We start from the raw sequence: 11,424 nt of genomic DNA on the forward strand, positions 1-11,424 counted from the left end.
AAAGCAAAATAGAAACCAGCAGTTAATTTAAGGCTAGCAGATTTGGTGTTAGGAATTAACTAATACACCTCCTTTTAAGAAAAAAGACATGCACCATAACTACTTTGTTGAACAAAACATCACGATCCACATCAGAAAAAAAACCCCAAAGCATTTTCAAATCAAATTATAACTTACCCTGAAAGTTACCCACTCGCATGTTTTACCTACTACTTACTCGTAAGAAATACAGGGGAAAGGAATGCCCCTTTCCATATTTTTCAGAATATACAGTATAAATATAGTAGGAGTCATGCCATAAAACTATATGCAAAAATTGCACACTATTATTGCATGCGTGTTGTGATACTACATGCCAACGAACATCAGCTCGCCGATCGTCCCGTCGTTGTTCGTACTTACAGCGCAGCCACCGCGACCGAGGGGATGCTCCTGCCTCCCGGCGCGCCGGGGACCACAGAGTTCAGCACACATACGGCTGGTGGAGGGCCTGCTCTCCTGCCCACGCTGCCCTTGCCAGTAGGAGTTCAAGCTCTAAACGACAGCCAGAAGTCCCGTCGGGTTATGTAAACCGATCCGAATTCATTTTTCGCAGTTTGGGTGGAAGGTTCCCTTCCATCCTGCCGCCGCCTGACAGCTTCTGCAGCTTGGGCGGCAGGTCGGCCACCGACTGGCTGATGGGATCCGACATCATCTTTGTGGTCTTAGACACCAGTTTCTCCTCCGAATTCCCGGGGACCGAGCTGATCCGCTGGAGTTTCATGGGTAAATCCCCCATGCTGTAGGCCTTCTCAGAGGTGGTGGAACTCATCCTGAGGAGTTTTTTGGGGAAGTCTTCCCTCCCAGTTATTTTCTGCAGTTTTGAAGGTAGTTTTGTGCCAACTTCGTCGAGACCATCCAGGCACTCCACCGAGTTATTCCTTTCCTTGCTGTTGCTCACAGCGGGCGCTATCAAGGGAGAGGACATGAGCAGCATCTCCTCCTGCTCCTTCACGCTGTACGGCGGGGTGGGGACCTCAAACGTCGCGTGGAACTGGGAGTAATCGACTTTAAAGAACCCCTCTTCCAAGGAGATAACAGGGAAGAAACGATGACCCCAGAGCACCTCGTCCTCGGTATAGGATGTCCTGGCTTGGCATGTCATCCCTGCAATGAGCAAGGGAGAAAAACTTTCACCACTTATGGACAATCGGGGATGCACACAGATCTTGGGTTTTTTTTGAACATTTCAATGAAACATATTTTATGTTTTTAGATGTATAAAAGAAAAGGCATTGGCATGCCTACCATTTACATACAGTAGCTATTAAATTGTCATCCTCAAGGTGAAAGGAGCCAACAATAGAGGAAGGAGTGTAACTGCATAATTCACATCTACTAGTATGGACACTTTTGAAGGTGCTGCTGACAAAGGGAAATACAGGGCTAACTGATAACCCCGGTACTAAATTAGCAAGAGCTGCTAATTGTAATGTAAAGTTGGACTTGTCAGGATCTTAAAGTATCACTAAGTTAGTCCGTATTTTCATCATATTGACGAATGCATACAAAACCAGACCCTACACTTTATGCATCGTATGCACAAACCAAGCCCGTGTTAGTGCATTCCAACCCACCAGCGAGCAGTAGGTATGTTCTATGAAATACATTTATTCTTCTTTAAGGGCTTCACCAGCAATCTGCTCACAGATCCATCGCTGCCAGGCTGAGATCCAAGCCTCAAAAAATTAGCAGGGAAGAAGAAATATGACTAAGAGGCACAACACTGCCCTTCCTCTTCCTCCACCGCCGCCCACCGTGGAGAAAAGTCCTCCTCCAGAGCACCCAGACTTGGCCATCCCGGTGACCCATCCGACCTCAGAAATCAGAGGGAAATTGTGACCGTGGATCGCTGGAGGAAAATCTAAAAGATCCCGCTGCTTCTTTTTTTTATTTTTTAAAATGGTATCTGTAGCAATCTGTAAACAGAATTACCCTGCCATTTTATCCTAGTATAGCAAACTGGAAATATGACATTTGGTTTTCAGGAAGCTAAATCTACCTCTGCAAACACATCCTCTGCCTAGCTGGCAAGAATGCCTTTAAGTCAGGAGAAAATTAGAGGAAACTTTGGAAGGCACAGGAAAAACGATAGCAGGGCTGTAGCGAGGGGGATTGAGGGATGGATATGTGCCTGGTGACATACAGCCAGAAAAATAAAATCTTATTACACTTTATGTTACTGCTAATGGAATCCAAGTTTTAGTTTTGCATAGCTATTTCTACTGCTAATACGTCTGAGTGTATCACAAGACATAAAACTCAGTTTTCTGTTTTATCTCTTAGCAGAAAAATATGAACCCAGGGGTGTTTTTTTTGCACTGAACACCGCTCCCACCGCCCGTGAAGGTGCCTCACCTGAGCTCACACACCTGCAGGAGCATACCCTGAGACCAAACCATCCTACCTCCTTCCCACAGCCTCAGATAGGACACTATTTTATACCTTACGACGCATTTTCACCTGGTCACCATGTGTTTCAGTTCTGTTTACTAAGTGAAGTGAAAGCAATCACATACCTAATGGGTTTAGAAAAAAATGCAATTTTTAGAAAAATGGTAATTAGAGTGAGCACTTCTTCCATCTGTGTCCTTTACTCTGCAGCTGTTCATTAGCTGTACCTTCGCCGCAAAAGCCCAGACCTTTCCCCCTCTGCTTCTTCAGACCTGACTTCCGAGGGAGACCTCATTAGCGAATGAACGCAACTAATAATGCATGCAAATGGCGGGAGCCGCACTTGGAATTGGGTCTACGGCGCCTGTGGAGCAGATGGCTGGTTAACTCCAGTGACCTACGCTTTTGATAACAAATTGCTTAAAATGCAAATCTCTCTGTATAGAAAAGTTGATAATTGTCGACTTCGCTGCGCCGCTGGCTTTGCTGAGGGGGTTGGAGCCGCACCTCTGGCGTGATCCCGTGGGAACACCGCCGGGGCGGCCACCCCGGCCACAGCCACGCTGCTCTGCAGAGAGCTGATTGCTGCGGGGAAATGACTTGCACGGCTTCTTCTTTGTGTTGGCAGCACTAAAAGAAAGAATTAAGCTTTATTGTAAACGGTGCGCTATCAAAGTGCTATGGGGGGTGTAGCAAGGGGCGTGGGGGGAATGCGTGGGGGTCAGCAACGCTGCCAGGGCTCGGGGAAGGGGACCAGTGCACAGGACCAGCTGGCACCTGCATCCGCATCCCCATCCGCAGCCGCAAGAGATGCCGTGGCCGATGCTGCACGCCCAGGGCAATGCTGGGGCACGGGACCCGCCGCCTGCCCGGTTAGGCTCTCCCATCCCCGCCAGCCGCCGTGCTATTTCTACCCCCCAGTCCATCATCCTGCCATCTACCAAACCTGCTGCTGCCAGAAGGCTTTCAAAGGAGGAATTTTATACCTGCTTACTATCGAAAAATGTATTAGCTGAATCAGATCAGCTCCACATTTTGTTGCATTGATGTAACCCTTTGTAAGCTCACCTGAGAGAGAGAAACATTTGCAGGTATGTAATTTTTCATTAAAATCAATTTATCTTATTCACTAACAAACCCGAGGGTGCAAATTACTTGATAGCCTCTCAGGATGAACAGCAGCGACTAATACGCTTGTCTTTATAGGGAATACCTGTCACGCTAAGCAGATGACGCTAAGAGCTGCTAACGTGCTCTGATAAGCCCTTGGACAAGAAATCAATGCTCAGGTTTTCTTCCAGCTCCGCTGCGTTTCCCGGCTCTTCCTTCCCTTTCCGTTTTCTCAGCAAAGCCTCAGACTCCCAGCTACGAGCTTTGCAATGCCTTTCTGCTATTACACGCTTCGAGCAGCCAGCTAACAACGGCCCCGGCTGTAACCATCTCCTTTGTACTGTTACAGCAGTAACGGAGTTGCAGAAGGCACTTGATGACCAGAGCCATTATCCACGTCCTTGCGCAGAACAAGCGGCAGCTCTTCACAAGTGTCCTAACGCACGGCCCGTGCTCGCTCCTTTGGGAGAATTAAAGCTGGAAACGGCGCTCGGGAGAGGCACGGTCCTCGGGGCTGCCAGCCAGGACAGTTAACAGTGTGTACATCCCGCACCGGGAGCACCTCATCTCGCTCAGGGCATCCAAAAGCCGTTACGCTGCTTCCCACAGCAAGGGTAAAACTAACCACAGCCGAGGCAGGTTCATCCTTCATAGAATCATAGAATCATAGAATCATTAAGGTTGGAAGAGACCTCCAAGATCATCGAGTCCAACCGTCAACCCAACACCCCCATGCCCACTAAACCATGTCCCTAAGCGCCTCATCTACCCGTCTTTTAAATACTTCCAGGGATGGGGACTCAACCACTTCCCTGGGCAGCCTCTTCCAATGTTTAACTACTCTTTCAGTAAAGAAATTTTTCCTCACATCCAATCTAAACCTCCCCTGGCGCAACTTGAGGCCATTTCCTCTCATCCTATCACCAGTTACTTGGGAGAAGAGACCGACCCCCACCTCGCTACAGCCTCCTTTCAGGGAGTTGTAGAGAGCGATGAGGTCTCCCCTCAGCCTCCTTTTCTCCAGGCTAAACAACCCCAGCTCCCTCAGCCGCTCCTCAGCAGACTTGTTCTCCAGACCCCTCACCAGCCTCGTTGTCCTTCTCTGGACACGCTCCAGCACCTCGACGTCCTTCTTGTAGTGAGGGGCCCAAAACTGAACACAGTATTCGAGGTGCGGCATCACCTCGAATCACCTTCGCCCACAGCATCAGCGTGGCCGGGGGAAACACAGGGCCCGCAGCTCGGCTCTCCCCTTACTTGCACCACGAGCTGCATCTTGAACAGGCTGCCTGCACAGGAAAGCACCAAACCAAAATCAGCCGGTATTTCCACGTTTTCCTATAGAAAAAGCAGGACCACCTGGGTGCAACCCGCCGCTGACAGCCCTTCTTGATGACTACCTCAGGATTACTTTCCATTAATTTACGCTCAGGTAAATACAGGCCTCTTATTTTAATGCAAATGTAGTTTCTTTCTGACCTTTAAAAAATAAGATGCATAAAGCAGCAGGAGGCCGGCAGCCGCGCTGGGACACGCCAAGGCGCAGGCAGGCGCAGGGTCGGGCTGCTGACGGACACCTACCAGGGGACTGCACGCTGCGGTGGGCATGGGCTCACGCCCAACAGCGTCTAACAGATCAGGCCATTAACGTCCGGCTAGTAAGTTTTCCTCTCCTTCTGTTGGTATGAAAGGCTTTTCGGGTTTTTGCGCTGTTTTTTTCCCCTAAGAAGTTATTCATCAGCAGGGTACGCAGCCAGCAGATCCTTCGATGCCTTCATCATGTTAATGGGCCTGTTAAAATTTTACCAAGATGTCTATATTATTAATATTCATTTGCAGTATAAATTTTAAACTCTCGTTTGGAAGCAAACACGCCGTATGCAGTGCATATAATTAAAAAGCCATCCATTTGTCAAAGTAAAAGGTTTCGATGCATTTTGTTCATCGCTCCTAACACACGCTTCCATCACGAAGTGCTCTCCAGAGCTGTTAACGGCCGGTGATTGCAATGCACATTAGCAAAGCTCTGCCTGCACACAAATCGCAACAACGCACCTGAAAGAGAGGTACCCTTACGCATATATTCCAGCATAAAGCCCAAACCAAATGTCCAGTACAAACCTTCTCTATTACTTCAAAAACAGAGGCTGCAAAAACATTGCTCCCTATGTCCAAGGGAAGAGATTTTCATGCATAAGCACTGCTCCTAAGGGGGCAAGCAATGCTATTTTGTCTGAATACCCCGTACTTCCACAAAGCTCACCCCTGTGTATTTGGGACCACCCCTACCCAGATCATCTCTCGCTGTTTCCAGGAATTATATTCCTTCTGCAGAAACCAGGAGCTGACTCTGTTTTCAAAGTATTATGAATAATGAGCTTAAAGGAAGGCAAGGGCAAACTTTTGGGACTCATCTCCTCATGGGCAGAGGCTGAAATGGTGTTAGAGTGAGTTTAGTATTAGGCATCATTAGAAATTTTGCTGCTGATTAAATTCAATCATTTACACCCACCCGTAGTGATCTGGCATCCCTCTGTAGAGTCTGGCACATAATGCCACAGTCCGTAACACAGGAAAATCCCAGCCACGCATGGGATTAATTTTCCATTAACTTCCTTAAAGTACAGCAGAGCAGCTCTGGAGGATGAGCACGGGTTAAACCAATGTATTTCTTTCCTCAAGTTTGATATGAAAGTATCTTTTATTTTTTTTAAATAATCATGCCTTCTCCTTTCAGCATTCGCTCTATCTGAAGCAAGTGCTATCACTGGAGAAAAATGCATCTATATCTGTCGCATCATAAGTTATTAATTACAAGTTGTTATTTCTAATGAGGTAGAACTCTTGGTTTTAGAGCCCTAGCCGAGCTGAAAAAGTGGATGCAATTATCCCACCCTCAGCCAAGCAGCAGACTATTTAAGCTTTTTTTTTTTTCTGTCTCTGTCTCCGGCAGGTTTAGACTGAGTATTCCATTTTCAGGAAACCAGCGAGAAACAGGGCTGTGCAAATGCTTAGACACAGCTGACAGGGACCGGAGCTCCCCAGCACGCTCGCTCAATAAACACGTAATGCAGAGGAGGTTTGGGGCCCTTGGGATGATGCTGGGGACGGAATGATGATAGCTTCTAGCTTTGCTACAGGATAAGGCCAGTTCCCCAGGCAGGCGAAGGCATCCCAAAGGACAAAGGTTGTTACCACCAAACCCACCGAAAGTCCAGCATCATCCTGCATCGCCCAAAGTCCTGTCCCGTGTATGTTGGCCCTAATGTCCCCATCGCTGCAGGTATCTGACACAGCTGGACGTGGACAACCTGTCCTTTGTCACGAGCATGCTTGCCTTCGGTCCCCACACTGGCTCGGTAAACCTGAGCTCAGTCATTACTGTGGTTAGTGCTGGCTTTAGACAGCTTAGGCGCGTCCTGAAGTACCCAGGAACACGGTCCCTCTGGAAGCGGCCAGAGAACGGCAAAAATACAAAGCATCCTACCGCTGTGACTCGCTGCCTCCCCGAATTAATAAGGGGGCAGATGGAGGACAAAAAAATCTGTAAATAAGTGCTTTGACCAATTCTATCCTATAATAACCCTCAAATTATTTCTAAGTTTCTAAAGCACCCAGATGGAGCTGGCTGTATTCAGGCAATTTCTAGAACTCGTAATATACTGCCTTGAAAAAAAATCACAGGCATGCTGTTATTTATATGGCCCTCTTACATTTTATTACAGAAGTTGGCTGATAGTTGGCAAATCATGGATCACTAATAAGCTTTTAACAGCCCCCCCCCCGAAAGTCTTCAGAAGCAATTTAGGCATACAAAGCTTATATGGCTCTTTTCTCTCTCCAAGGTAATGCCAGAAATTTCACCTTAAAACTTCTTGTGTTTCTGGGCTGCAATTTGCTGGCCAAGGGCTGGGTGCAGGGACACCAGGAGGTGTCCTTCTTAACATGGAAACATGGAAAAGTTAATCTTAACCAGCTGGGGAAAGAGATAATTATTTTGGCATTATGACGACTCAACAGCGCATCGTCCCAACGGCACCAAAAAGGGCATCTTGGCATCCCCCCCGCCAGGACTGGAGCAAAGAGAAATCCTCCAGCAGAAGTTACTGGCAAAAATGCACAAATAAGCTTACGCATTGTCAGATTTTTTTTCTTTTTTCTTATTAAGAGCTAGGGCCCTGCACGTTAAAACGCCTGGACCTGAGCCGGGTCCAAGAGGCTGCCTGTGCAGCCGGGTGGCTCTTCCCTTCACACGCTTTACTGTGCCTTTCGGGGGGTGTTTACCTCCCTTAAACCTGCAGTTTATCTGTAAAGCCTCAAAAATATGTGTTAAAAATTAATCAGCCAGCAATCTTAAATTAATTACTAAGAATTAAGCTAATTTACAACTGCAATCTAAGGCCCATGAAGGCAAGAGTAAAGCTTGATGTGAGGCTTGATATAAAAATTTACCACACTCATCCTGCACTCTTGCAGGACTAAGGGAAGGTTTACCGCTGTAGAAAAAAGGAGTTGCATGATTTCCACAGCAATCTCCCCTCTTCCAGGACTGTAGAGAAAATACGGGAAGAGAAGCTGGTTTTATCACATTTAGCTAAGTAATTGTGCGATGTCCTGATGTTAACATCTGGCCCCTGCGCCACCCTGTATCTGAAACGCCAACAGATGTCTGAGTTCCGTGATAAGCCAGAAAATGGGCGCCCAAATGGGAGGTCAGAACCAAAACTCGGAATGAAGGATGCTCTCAAGCTCTTCCTCTCAATGCTCATTGCCACATTATTTTTTAATGTAAGTTAAAATGACAAGCTGTACTATGCATGGCTGAGAAATGTACAGCCTGATGGAAGGGTTTCTAAGCAGACAGAAAGCGTGGTGTCTAAACTCTAACACTTCCCATCTATTTGGAAAGAACAGCTATTTTTAGCATTAACATTTTCCCATCATAATTTCAGAGGGTATTTTTTTATTAAACTGATGGTAGTTTGAAGTGCAATAAAACTTTCTGTCAATTTGTGGTTGCCAGCCTCTGCCGCTGTCTGCTGTCAACGTCTGCTTTAACGCACCGGTACTTTTGCAGCCTGATTTTCTTTAGTAGAAGGGAGACGGGCAGCCACCTCGCCATCTGTGCATTTAATGCTTCCGATTATTTTTAAAATAATGTTTCAAAAAAAACCCCAACCTTTTGTTAAAGAAAAAAAAATACGGCATTTCCTGAAATGCAAGAGACAAAGAGTGTCTTAAAGGTAACAACTGTAAAAAGGTGCTCTATGAACTCATGAAAATATAAGTATGTGAAATCCAAGCCCTGCCCGAGGCTGCTGGGGGGTGTTTCAGGTGGCGGGATGCAGGCAGTGACCGAGAGCCGCGGTGCAGCAGGCGCGGGGGGATTAGGGAAAGGCACGAAACACAACCTGCCCGCCCTGCCCCTGCCTCCCCTGCCCGGAGCAGGCGAGGACATCGCCCATCACCTTCACGGCCACAGCCCTCTCCGACGCCAGCGGTGGGTGTGCCACGGAGCTGGAGGAGAGAAGTGAGAGGAGGGTGAGGGCCCTGGTGGAGAAGAAGAAAATAGTTCAGATTTTGGCAATTGTGGATAGTCTCAGTTTTTTCTTTCTGTAATGAGCGAACAGATACGCTGCCCGTTTTGTTCCTCAAGCTCATCTCTGGTTTCTTAGATCATGACACAAATAGGTCCTGGGATGAGATACAAAGGAAAGCAGTGGCCCTGTGGATCAGCTCCACAAGAGCCGCGTCCCTTTTTCATAGCAGAAAGAAAAAGTGGGGAAAAACGTGGAGAGCCTGCCATTGCCCACGAGCCTGTGGTAGCAGCGGAGAAGACACCGGAGTGGAGGTCCACACGTGTCCTCGGGCACCCACTCAATACACACACAGCTGGGACAGACTGCTGTATGTGTCTGACATACAACGGGGCAGGGTAAAGTCCTCAAGTGAGAGCGAGGGCATCATTTCTCCTGAAATTTCAATCTGCAGCAGGCCTTTCTAGAACACTTAATGCTTAATCACCATCTACTACTGAGATCTAGAAATTGCCCCAACAAAAGGAGGTCAGAGATGAAACAAATGTATGCAAAAGGCAACCAAGGGAGCAGAGCAAACCAAGGAACGCAATGCACGCATTTCTGCAAGAGTCAGACATCAGTCTTATGCTAAACATTTTAATTTCTCATCGCAGTGAATAGCAAACCCAGGCTTCTGCTCCGCTACTCAATTTAGACGCGTTGTTTATGCTCTGGCACTATAAATACCTCCTGGTTTATTCAGACCGTGCTGTTCTCCCAGGAGCTATCTTGACACTTAAAAAATAGCGGTGACAGCCAAGGTATTTTTCTTGTCAGCCGGTCCTCTTCTCAGGGCAATTTTTAATCACTCATACACACATAGTTTTCTGACATCTTGCAGACAGCTCATCTTGATGCTTACCAGGACCACGGCTACCCATCATTAGCACAAATTATAGCAGGTTTCGAAAATGTCATAAAACCAGCACGTAAAAGCAAGGCACCACTGCACCGATTAATAGTGTTCCCATGTAAAGGAATGCAACAGGCTACTGTCAGGTGAGCTAACGTCCCCTCTTTTGTATTAGCCACTTACTAAAAAAAAGGGGAAAAAATAAAAGCACGGCAGCCTTCAGCGCTGCCCTTCTGCACTCAGCCCACAGACGTCTGCAGCAGTATTTTCCATTCTTTCGAAAAAACAGAGCCAGAAGCGCAGTTATCTGAACAAAACTGTCTAACGCGCATTTAATGCAGTGACAGAAATGTATGCTATCTGAGAATCTGGCCTGGTATTTTTATTATCTCTTTTTTTTTTAACCAAACCCCCCATATTATTCTGAAAGACTCTGATCCGTTCCCTTCTACCTACGTGCAGGAGTGCGTCAGGGCTGATTTCAGCCCCTTCAGCTCCTTTCTTTGAGCAGATTTTTTTTGCGGAGCCATCTGCCACATTCCCCTTTTTGCATCATTTCCCTCCTACCGGGATGTTATTGAATAAGCAGCAGCAGCACCAAAATGGAAGTATTTAATTCCCTGCTCCATGCAGCTCTCTGCTAGGATGCATCGAGGGCGCTGCCGGCGACGGGCGCGGGCAGGAGGAAGGGGATAGCGCGAGGAAAGGGGGACGGTAACGGGGAGAGACAACGCACCCGTTTTCACTGGGTGGGGATATTTACGGGATGCTCATACACAGAGCTGGCAATACATATAAAACGGTGCTCTGACATAAAATAGAGTTGCCCATCCGTGCCCTGACAAAGCGCAGCGGATGCTCTCCAGAGCTCCCCTCCAGCTTCAAGTATTCTGTAATTTGTACTGATAACACAGTCCCATGATAACTTTCCTCATGCTAATAGCTGATAATATTTTCAAAACCTTGGAGCAGACAGAGAAGGTTCACCGCCGGCGGCAAAGTGCACGAGAGCCCTCCCACTCCGGGGAGCAGAGCGGCCGGTGGCAGTGCCGGGGAAGGTCGGGATGCCCTCGTCCACCTCCTCAGCCCCAGTCCAGGCACCGCACGCCGCATAAACGGATGAAATTCTGCACGGCTTCGGACACGTTGCAACTGGCAAGGGGACATCTTCAATAATCCAGTTAATTCTTTCCCGCTCCGGTCTCCCCAAGTGATTGTAACGCAAAAGTGTTTTGTTTAACATTAGTCTACGCATAACGCCTATCATAGGAGAAATAATTTCTAAAAATAAAAATGAACACTTACCATAAAATGCACACTTCAACATAATGCGGTGCTGGAACTTCCCTAGCGTGATGACCATTTTTCCTCGGCCATAAGGAAAGGCAGTCCTCCCCGGGACCTCCCCCAGACCCCAGCTCCCGTGGCAGTGGCGGCAGCAGCACCGTC

General features: G+C 47.5%; 1 protein-coding gene across 1 annotated transcript in view; it reads right to left on the minus strand.

Annotated features, from left to right (window-relative positions):
• Positions 1-562: 562 nt before the first annotated feature.
• Positions 563-11,424, minus strand: part of KCNJ3 (potassium inwardly-rectifying channel, subfamily J, member 3) — a 61,362-nt gene continuing 50,500 nt past the window's right edge. Inside the window, exon 6 of the mRNA XM_009334041.1 lies at positions 563-1,146. Coding sequence (XP_009332316.1) covers positions 563-1,146 — 584 coding nt within the window. The remainder of the gene's footprint in view (positions 1,147-11,424) is intronic.

Source organism: Pygoscelis adeliae, unplaced genomic scaffold, assembly GCF_000699105.1.
Source record: "Pygoscelis adeliae isolate BGI_AS28 unplaced genomic scaffold, ASM69910v1 Scaffold131, whole genome shotgun sequence".
Lineage (NCBI taxonomy): Eukaryota > Metazoa > Chordata > Aves > Sphenisciformes > Spheniscidae > Pygoscelis > Pygoscelis adeliae.